Source organism: Spermophilus citellus (assembly GCF_964194105.1).
Source record: "Spermophilus citellus genome assembly, chromosome: 8".
In the NCBI taxonomy this organism is placed as follows: Eukaryota; Metazoa; Chordata; class Mammalia; order Rodentia; family Sciuridae; genus Spermophilus; species Spermophilus citellus.
The window spans coordinates 127,065,878-127,080,883 of NC_138189.1; the positions used below are offsets into that span (position 1 = coordinate 127,065,878).

The 15,006-nt window shown below is 42.3% G+C and overlaps 1 protein-coding gene and 1 pseudogene across 10 annotated transcripts in view; one reads left to right on the forward strand and one right to left on the reverse strand.

The window, feature by feature from the left end:
* TMEM131L (transmembrane 131 like) overlaps positions 1-15,006 on the reverse strand; it is a 168,119-nt gene that overhangs the window by 14,256 nt on the left and 138,857 nt on the right. For 8 of the 9 annotated variants that reach the window (XM_081303977.1, XM_081303976.1, XM_081303975.1 and 5 more), the window contains 3 exons: positions 6,811-6,935; positions 3,626-3,792; positions 445-630 (listed from right to left, as the gene is read on the reverse strand). In XM_081303977.1, the coding sequence (XP_081160103.1) occupies positions 445-630; positions 3,626-3,792; positions 6,811-6,935 (478 nt within the window). The remainder of the gene's footprint in view (positions 1-444; positions 631-3,625; positions 3,793-6,810; positions 6,936-15,006) is intronic. The other variant, XM_081303980.1, reaches the window with a different exon arrangement.
* LOC308654270 (prefoldin subunit 4-like) lies at positions 704-3,617 on the forward strand (annotated as a pseudogene). Its single transcript has 2 exons — positions 704-789; positions 925-3,617. The product of its transcript is annotated as a prefoldin subunit 4-like (transcript).

Below are 15,006 nucleotides of genomic sequence, written 5' to 3' on the forward strand. Positions count from 1 at the left end.
TGGCCACACAACCATGGGAACAAACATAATGTCACCGCACTTTACACTTGAAAATGGCATAAAGCCTGGGAGGTGGCTCAGTGGCAGAGCACTTGTCAGCACGTAAAAGGCCTGGGTTTGTCCCAGCACCAGGAAATCAACACAAACTGGTCACAGTGATGAACTCTGCATTACACAGGTTTTGCCACAATAAATAAGAACATACAAATGCGCAGCTCTGTGACCTGCTTCAAAGACAGACAACAAGTCGTGATGATGGTCTGGAGGGAAATGAGGAGGGAGAGGGCAGGAAAGAAAATAAAAGGGAATGAAGGTCAGAACAAAGCCAAGACTAAAGTCCCCTCTGTCCTCTGTCTTCTGCAAGGCAGAGCCAGACCCTGTGCTGGACCCACCGGAGAGCAACAGAAGGCCACTCCGGGGCACTAGCCTCCTCCTGGGACTCACCGGCTGGCAGGAAGTGCTGCGGGTCCACCACGGGCTTCCTGTCACCATCGGAGCTGCCGCTGCTGCTCCAGCTGCCCCAGCTGCCCCGGCTGGCACGGACGCTGCCCGAGGAGCTTCCACAGTCAGAGCTGGAATCCGAGCAGAACTTGTCTGCACACTTCTTCTCGGGCTTCTGGAGGTAACCGTCTACAGCAGGTGAGAGAGAAACCGTGTTCACTCACACAATTTCAACCTGATGCCATTTCTAACAAATGGAGAGATGTGGAACCAGGAAGAGGCCAGAGTTAGCTCCAGGGCTCAGTTAGCAAGAAGAACCAAGATGTCCACTGACCCTCACACAGGGCCGTAAGAGCAGCAGCGCAGAGCTGAGACTCTGCCTGCGGGAAGGACGACTGGACTCATGTGGGGCCAAGGGTCAACGGTAAGTAGAACCTCGATCTAAAAATGGTTCTGGGGCAGTCCCAAGATGGCATAAAAAAGATGTGTTGTGAAAGATGTCAATGTTACTTTGGAAGATCAACAAAATCGACAAACAAATTGTCACAGAACATGAGTAGAATCACAGAGCTAAAGGAAGAAAGAGAAGTAAAAAAGAACTCCAAAATTTAGAAGATGCTTGTGATGACATCACGAGGACCACGTAAAGGTACTTCCGCAAACTGGCGAAGTTTTTGTCAGCCATTCTCAAGAAGAAACACAAGAAATGTTAGAGGAAGCAAAGAAAATCTCCAAGAAGAAACTGACGCCTTAGAATCCAGAGTGGAAGCAATTCAGCAGATGTTGGCAGACTTGGAAGTTCAATTATGTGTAAAATTTGGCAGCAAAATAAACTCTGAAGCTGATGAAAGTTAAACATTTCATAATACTTATAAAAATTTGTTTAATAAACTTGAATTTTTTTAAATGATGATTTTCCTTCTTCAAATGAGATGGAAAGGAAAACTTATCTTTTTAAACTTTTACTTAATGGAAACTCGCCTATTCTTACATCTTGTTTATATTTTTAAAAAAGACAGCATCATCTATATATTTTGCATATATCAAGTTTAGGTGTTTTGTGCCATGTTATTAAAACCAGTTAAGCAATCGTTGGTTTCTCTATTATCTAGAATACTTGTTCGTTTATAAGAAAATCTAAGTTGTGTCCTGTTCTTTCCGCGTCTGATCTCAGTTGCTATCTAAGGATGGTGAAAACCGTACAAGAATATATATGGTCCTGTACTTGTCTGCTCAATCCACAATAAAAACTTTGAAAATTACTTAAAAAGTACATAAATATATACAACAGACTTATTTGAACATATATTTAACAAACATCACTATCATAGGTGTTGGTAAAAGAACAGGTAATATTCAGACAGGCCAACTTTTTCTTTTTCTCTTTTTGATACTGTGGATTGAACCCAGGGGCACTTAACCACTGAATGACATTCCCAGCCTTTTTTATTTTTTGTTTTGAGACAAAGTCTTGCTAGGAGGCTTACAAGTCTTTCTAAATTGCTGAGGCTGGCCCCAAACCTGCAATCCTCCTGCCTCAGCCTCGTGAAGTGCTGGGATTACAAGCATGCAAACCACACCCAGCCACGTCAATCTTCATACAAATACAGAGTAGAACAACGAAAGAATGAAGAATATTTTAGAAATCAAGAGATGTTAAAAAAAAAAGGTTTATGTAAATGTTTGATTTTTTAAAAATTATACACTTTACACTTTATTTCAGTGCTCTGTAATTAATTGGGGTTTATGTTGACAATGATGTGGAGGATAAACAGCCGTGTATTTAAAAGTAAGGCTCAGGAGGCTGAGGCAGGAAGCCTGAAAGTTCAAAGCCAGCCCCAGCAACTTAGCAGGGTCCTAAACAACTCAGCAGGAGCCTGTCTCTAAATAAAAAACAAAAAAAGGTTGGTGATATGGCTCAGTGGTTAAGTGCTCCTGGGCTTAATCCCTGGCACCAAAAATAAATAAAAATTAAAAGTAAGCCTTAAAAAAAAGGGGGCATTTGCCTGTCGTTCTTCCCACCAATAATAATAATAATAATAATAATAATAATAATAATAATAATAATAATAATGGTTCTAGAGGCTGGAACTCAATTCAGTCATAGAGTACTTGCCTCATGTGTGGAAGGCCCTGGGTTCTAGTCCCAGCACTGCAAAAATAAAATAAAAATCGTTCTAGAAATAATGAACCACTTCTATTAAGAAAACTGAGGCTAGAATCTATGGGAAGAGAGGTTTGTAGATAATTTCTCCCTGTTTTATTAAGATGTCCACTAAAATTTAGAAGTATTTGATATATGTGTAGGAAGAATCTCCAATAAAACCAGAAGTAGCCAGGCATGGTGGTGCACTCCTGTAATCCCAGAGGCTTGAGAGGCTGAGGCAGGAGGATTGCAAGTTCAAAGCCAGCCTCAGCAACTTAGCGAGGCACTTAGCAAGACCCTGCCTCTAAATAAAATATAAAAAAGGGCTATGGATGTGGTTCAGTGGTTGAGCACCCCTGGGTTCAATCCTCAGTACCAAAAAAAAAAAAAAAAAAAACCCACAGAAAGCAGTATAACTGTCAAAAGAATGAAAAAATAAAAGACAGGGACAGTCCAGTTAACTGAAGTGGCTGGAGCGTGCACTGTGAGCTCATGTGGGCTGAGAGGACTGTGAATCCCCCACCACCCTACAACCCACCAGCACTGCCAAGTTCAGTGCTCCAGCCCCACTGTCCTCAATCCTACCCTGGTCCTAGCACTGGGTGCCCCTCTCTCTCTCCCTTGGGGGTCCTGCCTACCAGCCTTTGGGTGGGGCAGTGACTTGGCTCTTTGGAAACTGTCTGGCTCAAGAGTAGCAGTGGCACTCTCTCAACTGGATACTCCCCTCTTCCACCAAGGGTGTCCCTGTCTAGAGCAAGCAATCCTTGCTCCTGCAGCAGGACTTATGAGGATAGATGAGAATGGCCACGGGTTTTGTTGTTGTTTCGTTATTTTGATGGAGGGGGGCAACACTAGAGGCCTGCCCAGGCTCCACAGAATCCTAGCTCTCTAGTCCCACCCTGACAGCATCCTATTTGGACCTCAGTTAGCCACAATGCCTGTCAAGTGTCAGTCAAAACAGGACTTCTTTTCACGCTGGACACCTCAAGGAAATTAAACTGTCCCAAAAAGCCCCGCTTAGCTCCATGTATTACATACCTGCCTCTCTCTGTGCAGCAGGTGAACTGCTCGCTGTTTCTGCATCTGCTTTACAACTCTCCCCAGGGTTCTCCTGTATACACCAGCTCCTTACATCAGTGCCACTGCCCAGCTCAGACCTCTCAAAATCACTGCACATAAGCTTCAGTTCACTCTGTTCAGAAGACCTGGGGGGCGGGGGACAAAACAACATTTCATGTATACACACACGTCCTTCCCTAAGACACGAGACTCAGGAAAGTATGGCCCTAGGATAAGTTGAGGCCTCCTCTCTTTGGGTCTATTGGAGAACATGATGAGCAAGGAAGGGGACATCAGTAAGAAAGAGATCCGGGGGCTGGCAGCACAGCTCCGTGGTAGAGTTTGTGTTTAGCATGCTTGAGACCCTGCGTTTGAGCCCCAGCACCAAATTCTTAACCAGGTTGCCATTTGGGGACTAGAATTAATTTGTAAGTCATTGATTTTACTTAAAAGTTTACCATGAGAGGAATACGACTCTGCAAGGTCACTCAAGGTTAACTGATAAGTAGCTGGCTTGGGATTCTTGGCTTGTTTCCTTTGCTTTTCAATAGATGAACTTGCTCTGCCTGGTGTCTGACAGAAGGTACTGAGTGTTAAACAGCCCCTCACTCATTCATTTAGTAAATGTCTGTTGCATGTACTATGTTCTGTGTATTGTCCAGAGAGGTGGAGCGTCTATAAGGAAGGAAAGCACAGCCCCACCCCTAATATGGATTATGAAGTTGAATAAATCTCTTGCTAGACCACAAACTCTTCCAGGGCAGAATTACAATACAATTTCATAAACATTGATACAGAAATGTGGAGAATGTTCTGGGATTAACCAGAGGACTCTTTTGCATGCTCCAATTTTGGTACACAGTATTGAGTCTGCAGGATGGCAGGAAAGAAGATGAAATATGTGAGGTGCAACAGACGGTTCTGCTGGTTTCTTCTGATCAAGGTAAAAATCAGAAACAAGAAACAAGAGTCCAGGCAACAGGCTACTCAATAACCACCACCTACTTCTTAAGCATCATGTTCTCAACACATTATGAGCAGTTACAGACTCTGCCTTGGAAGTTATTTTTTAACAATCCAATTATTCCTTCAGCATCTCAGAAATCTGCTTTTAAAAGTATCATAACATTTCATTGGTAAAACTGCACTCTACTTTCATATCTTTCTATAAATTCATATCTGGGAAAATAGACTACACTAAAGTGACTTCATGGTCAATAATATGTTTATAAAAACAAATACGTAAAAGAATACAAGATCTGTGTCTCACTTCCTTTCTACAGAATGTTATGCTTCAGCTTTCAAATAATTTACTCTAAATTATCCGGGCTAAACAAGGAAAATGACCCATCAATAATTAGAATTCAGTGTTATTAACAAAGTAATAATGGGTTACGTTTATTCTTTCATAACTGCACTTTGTGGTGGTGCCATGTGAGCTGGGTGTGGAACTGAGCCCTACAGCTGCCCCACCCCCTGCCCATCATCCAGGACTGCACGTGGGCCTCGCTAGGGAGCTCTCACAGTGCTGGGCCAGGACCCCGAGCTCCCCAAAGTGGAACCCTTTCCCTATACAAATGTGGAACTGCTGGTGAAAAAAATTCTAACAAAAACATCAAAGTGTCCATCTGAGACCACAAGAAAAAGAAATCTCTAGGTGCCAGAACACAGAAGAAAAAGAAGCTGGGGGAACGGCTTTAGTGCCCACCCATGGACAGCTGAAGACAGGCCTCAGGGGGTTGGAACAGCATTTCCAACATAAAACTGAGGTCCTGGAAGGGTCAGCCTCCATTCAGGGAGGAACCTGAAAAGATCCATCCAAGGGCCCAAGGAGGACGAGGCAAGGGAGGATGTGTCTGCTACAGGTTTTCCCATGTGTGGGTGTGGGGCGCTGGAAGAGTGATATAAGAAATCAGAACTTGAGAGTGCCCGCCTGGTATGCACAAGGCCCTAGGTTCAATCTCTAGCACTAGGGGGAAAAAAAAAATCAGAATTCAACTGGGTAGATTTGGAGTTAGACTGTGTACAAACACAACTGACCTGGTTAAAACAAATCCTTAAATGGGAAATTTATATGTTAGATTTAGGAGGCTATTCCTGGAACCTCAGCAATACAGCAATACAGCAATACAGGATTCTCACAAAACATCATGCAGCTCCTTATATTACAGATAAGAAAATGAAAGTCCAGGGCACTTAAGCATCTTAAGGAAGCAAGGTTTCCAAAACCCAGTGCCAAACTGCCAGGTTCAATCCTGGCTGTGCCCTTGCCAACTGTGGAGCCATCAAGGAGCTACTGACTACCTGGGCACCTCGCTTCCCACAGCTGCAAGAACCCACCTCATGCAGGACTGAAGCGAGGGTTATGGCGGGGGGTGGGAGGTAGGGGGGAGTGACTATTCCATCTTACTATGCCAGTGGCCAGGCTGGGAACAGGTGGCCTTGCCTGTGTCCAGGGCTTTCTCCTGCACCTGTCTCACAAATGCTCCTGCACTTCACAGACAGAACGAGGTTTTGGCACAGAAGAATGCTTAATCCTTTTCCTAAAACCTCTTGGCTTTTAGCATTTTGTAAAGGGCAGATTTAAAATAAATTTTTGAAGCCGGGTGTGGTGGAGGTACATCTGTAATTCCAGCTCCTGGGGGGGGGGGGGGGGCCTGAGGCAGAAAGATCACATGTTCAAGGCCAGCCTGGGCAACTTAGTGAGATCCTGTCCCAAGGCCGGGAAAATAGCTCAGTGGTAAAACATACCTGGGCTCAATCCCCAGTAAAAAAATAAAATTAAATTAAAAAATTTAAAAAAACAAAGAAAAATGAAAAGGATGGTGGAATGAAGTGGATATGATTACCCTGCACCATGTACAGCCAGAGGAAGGGGAAGTTGTGCTCCATTTGTGTACAATGTGTCAAAATGCATTCTACCGTCATCTACAACTAATTAGAACAAACTAAAAAAAATAAATAAAACAAGAAGGCCCCTGTAAGGTACTTTTAATAAAAATACAATCAGAAAATATGTTAATTTTATAAGTACATTTCAATCTTGAAGTACTATACTATATTTGGTCACCTATCCAACCTTAAATAAAAGATAACAGCACAATGCACAATTATAAAGTAAGAAATCAGACCAAAATCATAAAGAAATTGTAAAAACCACACACCTCGAGGCCTGGGTGACAGCCCTCTTCTTGTTCTTTCTACACGTTCGGTTTTTATTCCAATTCAGATTTTGCATATTTCCGTCTCTCTTCTCCTGAAGCTTCTTCTTCCTGAAAGGATCCTCTTGCTAAAGAGGAAAAAGAAAGCGTTTAGCGGCTTCAAGTGCCTCCACATGAAGAGAAACCCTCTTGTGTTTGTTTTAATTTTTGAAGACCAACTCCATCTGCATTTAAAATGACCCTGCTCTGGTGACAACTGAGACATATGTTCCTCGGCCTCTAGTTTGTTTTCATTTCTCTCCTTTCTCCATCTCCCTCTAGCTCCAAAGAAAGAGAAGAAAAAAAAAACGAACTGTTGCCTATAAAATTCCTGAGGGGCTAAAAAGGAAAAACATCTGCTAGCAATTTACGGGTGGCTTGCTGTTGGCTTCAGCAGCAATAAATCCTCCAGCCCCCCCCCCACCCTGTTAATCTGGTGTGTGCAACTCCCACGAATGACTACTCGAGAAACATCGGATTAAAACTCAGCTGAGGAGTAAGTTGTGTACTTCTGTTGTTGTTTATAGATGAATGTTAGGAGAACAGCCAGATCTCCATAGAAGGACCCAAACTTGTTGTAAGTTTCTTGGGTAAATAAAAAGTATGCTTTATATTTTTGAAATGTGGTTCTAAAAAACAAAACAAAACAAAACAAAAAAACACCTAATCCAGCATGTGATGCGTATACAGTAGATAGGAGAAGTTACAGATACATGTGTATACTTTTAAAATTTGTGCTTTTCTTTTTTTTTAAATGCCAGGCCCATAGGGAAGGGAATTCCCGAGTCTTCTCCATCCTCTAACACATACTACTTCTCTTCCACATGCTGCCCCCTTTAAAGCACAGGCCCTGACCGAAGGTGAGAGGTGGTGAACCTGTGCAGCGTCCAGGACCAAGGGCTTAAAAACCTGGCTCCAGCATATCTGGTCCTTCCAGGAGGAAACTGCCTCCTCCAAGGTTCTCACAGGGCAGAGGAAGACCCCCTAGATGCACAAAGTCCTCTTCCTACTGACCCCTGGGACTCACATTCCAAGAAAAGCAAAGACTGGTCCATTTTACCCTCTTTTCCAGAAGGTTGGCCCAGAGAAGGACTCCACAGAATGCTAGCATACACATGACTACACACAGGAAGAAGAGAAAGCAAAGGTTTCACGACCTATGTTCTCTGCGTGCCTGTGTCTGGGATAGCAGAATCCTCCATCCGTTCAAGCAACGTGTACACTCTGATAAACAAGTGTCAGAAATAACACGAAGTTCTAACTACCACCTAGTCAGATGATGGAATTTTTGCTTCCTTCTTTATATTCTTTTAATATTCTTTCTGGTAGGTACACAGCAACATTTTTTTCCTGACACTGAAAGTGTTTTAAAATCCTAACAAGCCCAAAACACAGAACTCTGTCCCACAGGATCTAAAGCTGATTGCTGAAGTTTGATGTCCAACAGACACAGGACACACAGACACGTGACCCACGCGCAACTCAGACACACACCATTTGTTCATGTGCCGTTCCTTCATGGATTGGGGGAGGGTCACCCCTCTCCTACCCACATTGTTCACTCAAAGGCCAACTAAGCCTTGTCAAAACACAAGTTCTTGAGCCTTTCTGTTTCTCCAGGGTCAGGCACAAATAAAGGGTCAGTCTTTTAAGTGTGAGTGGGTCTATGGTCACTCACGCTGACAAAGGGCTGCCTTTCTCACATCAATCTGGTTGGAACTGTCACTCTGTGCAAACAGGAGGGTAAGTCTATTTTGGATGGCTGAGAGGTAGGACAGAAGCGCCACAGAATTCACAGCAAGGAGAGGAGAAGAGTGAGGGACAAGCTGGGCTCAGAGGCAACGAGTGGAAGGACCAAGAAGCAAAGCCCATGAGTCACCTAACAGGGGAAAGAAATCGTGGGTGAGGAGAAGAAAGCAGAAAGAGGCTGCGAGGAACGACAGCTGACAACGACCTTTTTCTCTGAGACGTGAGTGCACCCAAAGCACTGGGCACCGAGGAGGGACCCAGTGTGAATCAGGCTGAGGGCGACAGGCCTGCGTCGCGGACAGTGACAGGAAAGCAAACCAGGGAAAGGAAGCTGCAGGCTTGCCCAGAAAGATGAGGCAGAGGAAGGGTGATCGGACTCTGTCAGCAAGGTTCCCACGGGGAGGCGGAGAGGGACGAGCCACACAGAGACTCAATTCAGAGCACTCCTGGAGGGCCACACGGCCCACTTGCACCCTGCTCCCTGCCTCCTCGCTGTGTTGCTTGGGCAAGTCACTTGGCCTCTCTGCTCAGTCTCCTGAGTTCCCAAAAGGTGGCTGGTTGTAAGGATTAAATTACCTGTCACAGTAAGCAGGCTGTCTTTGCTATCATCATCGTTGCTGAGCCATATAAACTACCTAACAGAGGTGACAATTTAAAAGATGTCAAGGTGGAGAAAGAGCCTCTAAATTTTTCTAAAAGCACAAGAAGAAATCAAAGAAGAGAAACCGTGGGGCCAGGGTTGTGGCTCAGTGGTAGAGTGCTTACTGAGAACGCACTGGGTTTGATCCCGGCACCACATAAAAATAAACAAAATAAAGGTACTGTGTCCATCTACACCTAAAAAATAGATATGTTAAAAAAAAAAAAAGAAGAAGAAGAAGAAGAAGAGGAGAAACCACAGATTGACTGCACAAAGGCATTTTTGAAACCACCGTATATAAGTAGAAGTGAATAAAAATCAGAAGGGAAAACTAATAAAATATTCTGATACACAATGTTTGATGAACAACATTAACTTAATACCTTGACATACAGAGTGTTCTTAGAGAAAATAAAGGAAACCACTAACATTCAATAAAAAAGTGGAAAACACAGAACATCAATTCAAAAAAGGAATAGAAAAGGAAAAAAATGAGTTCATCTAGAATATTTCACAATAAAACAATGTTCTTAGAAAAGGCAAATTATAGACTAGCTTGTATCTCTTCTTTCCATTTTGGTTTTAGAAAACATGAATGCATTTATAATGCATGTTTACATTTGCAAATACTAGGCAATGACAGGAAGCAGGATATTGTAAGAGTGTCAGCCTCTGATTAAACATTAACATCTTAATTTATAGAATTTATTTGAAGTGGTAGGATTTTGGATGCTTTAATTTTTTTTATTAGAATTTTACAAAACATGAAATAAAACAAATGCACCGGGTTTGATCCCGGCACCACATAAAAATAAACAAAATAAAGGTACTGTTTCCATCTACACATTTCCCTGGTGAGATGCAAAATGAAATGACAAACAAACCTAGCTGTTCAGAGACAGAGGTGTAGCTCAGTGGTAGGCGCATATGTATTAGCACATAAGGCCCTGGGTTCAATGCCCAGCACCAAAAAGCAAACAAACAAGATCCAGAGAAAGCCCAAACCTTTGGCTCACTTATCATATGACCATAATTTTGCTAAGAGGGGCTGTAGGTGCAAGTCAGTGGTAAAGCTCACACTTAGTGTGCATGAGGCCCATGTTCAATCCCTGCATCAAAAAAAAATATATTTATTTATTTATTCTATATTTTTTGGGCAAACTGGTGCTGCTGAGAGGAAAATGAAGCCAGCGCTCTCATACACCACACATGAACATAAATTGCTACCAACTTTCTGCAAGGCAATGCAACAGGGAAAGAGCTGATATCCTGTAACTATTTCTTGACATCCATAAATAAGGATCTATCAGGAATGAAGGCAAGAATTATGAACAAAATTGTTCATCAGAGTTACTTATGAAAGTCAAAAAAGCTTGACACAACCTTAACATCCACCTGCAGGAGAATGGTTTAAATAATGGATGGTTTAAATTTTGGCACAAATGACAGATTGTTAATATACCCAATAAAAATAAAACTGTCTAATATTGAACCACTTGAGAAAGTAAGAATCATGACATTAAACCTACCCATAATAATAGCTGTTTTCCTCACTATTTTATGATGGTGAAGTAAGAAACTTTTTTGAAATTTGCATAGAAAACAAATAAACTTCTAAAAGTGGTTCATTTTGTATAGATTTTTCCCCCTTACATTTTTATGCTTCTGTAAGAATCATGGATTCCTTCCTAAAGGGGGAAAAATCTGCTTAAAAGAAAATAAAAAGCCAGAGCTAGGGTTAAAATTTAGTTTATGGCTCTCAAACTTGGGCTTCAACCAATAAATCTGGAAGAATTTTCTCCACATACTATAGACAGATTTATACAATTTTCTCAGCTGCAAAGTTAGGCCCTAAGAATGTGCAAGAAAAACAAACACTGAGCACTGCACTTGGGAATGTGTTTATTGAGAATGATTTTCTTTAAACGAACAATGAAATGGAAAGTACACTCAGGGGACCTCAAAGTACAATTCTAAGGAACAGGGAGTGAGTCAGACACACACAGAAATGGCAAAGGACAGCCCCCAACTCGGAACCAGAAAATCCACCTTGGTTAAAACTTGGCTGGGGATGGCCACAGGGTCCATCTGAGTCCCCCAAGTCCCTCAAGCTGGCATCCTTCCTGCTGAGCCAGCAGCCACTGTTAGGTACACATGTCTGTAATAACAGGCCCACAGACCAGCAGCGGGAGGCATTACATAGCCTTAGGGACGGAGTGCAAGGACTAAGAGAAATGGTTAAAGCTGGTTAAGGCCCCATAGCCTCAAGCAGCTAAAGCCAAAGACACACAGGGAAGAAAGTTACTCAACAAATTAAGAAAACTGCATCACAAAGGACAGAAGTTGGAGGGCTAAGTCTGGCTCTGGGATCCAGGAAAGACTCTGGGACTGAGGCAAGGGCTTAAGGGAAGGAATAATGCCCACACATGTGGCAGATGGGCACCAGGGGCAGTACTGCCATTCCTCAGGACCATCTCAGACCAAGGGGACCTTGGAGTAATCGGTCACCACCTTTCCTCCCGGCATACAATCTCAGAACCGATTTCTATTTCGCTGCAGGCCAATGGGCAAGCCTGATGCAAATCATCTCTACTCCTTAGAGGAGAGATGCAGATCTTCACTTCACCGATTCCCTCTGTCCTGAATCTGATGACTTCATTTCTGCTCTGGAAAGCAAGCCCTACTCGTCTTTCGGCTGAGCTCTTTGCTCCTCTGCTGCACCTGTGCCGGCAACCCATCTGCAAATCTGAGGCTGCCCAAGGGTCAGTCAGGCCACCATCTTCATGCAACAGAGAACTCCAGGCAACATTTGGGCCTCACCTCCACAGGGATAACTCCCCCAGCTCAAGTTTCCAGTCTCCCTTGTCATGGAAGCTCCAGCCCCCCAGCATCTATTACATGACTGGCCCCAAAGCCCGTAACCCCCCCTGACATAACGACTACCATCATAGCTGTCACTGCTTTGGTACCTACTACTTGGCAGCCTGCCGTTCTAAGCACTTATAATAACTCATTTCCTCCTCACAACCCCATGACATAGGAAAACTATTATCCTCGTTTTACAAAAGGAGGGCACTGTGACATTAGCCCTATGTCATTTCATAGAGTGAGTGTGCATGAGCTAGATTCAAACCCAGGAATCCTGGCTGCGAAGTCCATGCTCCTACGATGCAACACTGCTCTGAAAGATGTGAAAAGAAGCTTATTACATAAATCCCAATTTCTCATCTTCTAGCCACCGAGGTGTTAAACCTTGCGTTGCCATGGCAGACGGCTGTGTAAAAAAAAAAGTGATTCCTCTCCTTTATGCTACCAAGTGCTAAGAACTCCTGATGGTTTCTTCTCTAAATGCCTCTCTTCTGCTCTTCCTATCCTTCACCCTGGTCCCTATCTAAATATAGGTCTTGGTGACAGCATGTCTCCTAGCAGAGTGACAGCATCCATGCTAGAAGAAACCTGATATCCATTTCTTCCCTTCCATCCCAGATTCCCAAACACCCAGACTGATCTTTCAAAAATGCATTATTCACACATTCAGTCAAGCACTTACTTAACAACTACATCAGTTCTATGTAAGAAGCAATCTGTCAAGTCTTTGTGAAACTGATTAAAAAGATATCCAACTGATACCTGTCAGGAAGATCAGAGCCTACAGGCTATTTGCCACTGGTCAGCCACTGTCCCTCCACCCCACAATTCAGCTCTCCATGATTTGCATCAAAGGTCCAAAACTGGCAACTCTTAGGCCAAATCCTCTAAAACACTTTTGGTTTGCACAAATGTGCTTTTAAAAATTATGACTGAGGGCTGGGTTGTGGCTCAGTGGTAAAGCATTTGCGTATGTGAGGCACTGGGTTAGATTCTCAGCACCACATTAAATAATAAATATATAAATAAAATAAAGGTATTGTGTCCATCTAAAACTTAAAAAAAAATTTAAATTCTGATTGTAAAATTCTGTAGCATGCAACCATTCTCTAGTTCTCGATAGACACCACCCACCTCCTTGTGTTTCCTATGGAGACTGAAGGAATAAAATCTCAACTCTCAATTAGCATTCAAAGGCCTTCACAATCTGGTGGACTCTGACCTTCCAGGCTATTACTCTGAGTAGGGGTGGCTGCACAGGCAGATGACTCACTGGCTACCTGTTCCCCAATGTCCAGCTGTTCCTCCCCTTTGAGACTCAGTGGTTTCCCTGCCCACCTTTCCTCCTCCTCCTTTCCATATAAGTTTCCTTCTCCTCCAGGGGCTTCCCAGGGCCACCGCAGCCTGACTGGCTTTTGAATCTCTGACATGCCCTCTATTATATGCTCATCTTGGTACCTGATTACAGAGAAAACTCTCACCTTTCTCAACATGCTGCAAACTCCTACTGCAGAATGTCTGCAACTTATTTTACAGCACTTATATTTTTATTTAAATGAAAGATTCATGCTTATAAGTGTAAGTGAAACAGAGGATGATGAAGAAGGGGTAAAGAAGTCACCCGAACTCCCACCACTCAGAAATAACTAAGGTTACCCACTGACATTACGTTAACCTTGAGTATTTTTCTAGAAACATACTTATAAATGGTGGAGAAATTACGGGAATAATTTATAACATGGGACCTGTGTTACTTTTTAAATAAAAACTTAAGGCTCAGTTTTATATTAATTTAAAGTAAGAAAAAGAAACAAATTGTCAACAGGAACTGACAACTTTCAAATAATTGTTCCTTCTCCATGTGATATAGTAATTCCTTAAGGATCTAAGATTACCAAGACTATAAAAACACTTTAAGTTATTCTTTTAAGCTTTTAAACTGTAAGTTTCATTTTACATAGTAATAGCTCTCTACCAAAAAAGATTAAAATTAAAACTTTTTTTCAACTACCTCTTAATCCCACCTCCTATATTTTGGAGAAATTACTATTTTTCTTTTTCTTTTTTTTTTTTTTTTTGCTGAAGTTTTAATAATATGCAATCTGCTCTGCAGTTGTAACGACCATTGTGTAGTCTTAGTTCTGGAAATAAAATGGACTGAAACCTCACAAAAGACTTTTATTTTGGGTCTATACTTTTACTTCTATCTCAATTGGCTAAATTTTATTAACTTGCCTTTTTTTAAGTAAGACTCTTTAGGGCTGGGGATATAGCTCAGCTGGTAGAGTGCTTGCCTTGCAAGCACAAGGCCCTGGGTTCAATCCCCAGTACTCCACACACACACAAATAAAGATTCTTAAATTCATTTGTGTTTAAGGATGTCTACCTATCACCTCTGAATCAGGGTGTCAACTTGGCTAGACACAATATTCTTTGTTCCAATTTTCACTGTTGTTTTTTAGCATGAGATGTTCCTGTGGAGAAGTTTGAGGCAGCCAAGCAAGCTTAAGTTTGTGTTTCCTGATTTTCCTGTCTTCACATCTCTTTACGCTTCAAATTCAGTTAATTTAAGTAGAATGTATACATATCCATTTTTATATGTCAACCTTTCCTTGATCTACAAACTTAGCTTCTGCCTCACTGCAGGAGAATTTTCTTCTATTATATCACAAATAATTTTCTAACCTTTTGGAGAGAATATGATGATAGTCATAGGGATAAAGAAAGAAGGTGACTCAACAAGAGCATGCCCTAAAATAATGGATATTGGTACCAAATGGACAGAAGAGATCCTGATCTGGTTCTACTCTACTGCTGCTACCAAGGAGTTAATCCATTTTCTTAGGAATAGGTACCACAGGGAGACAAAGCTATATGGCTTCACTAAAAATTATTTTAGTAAT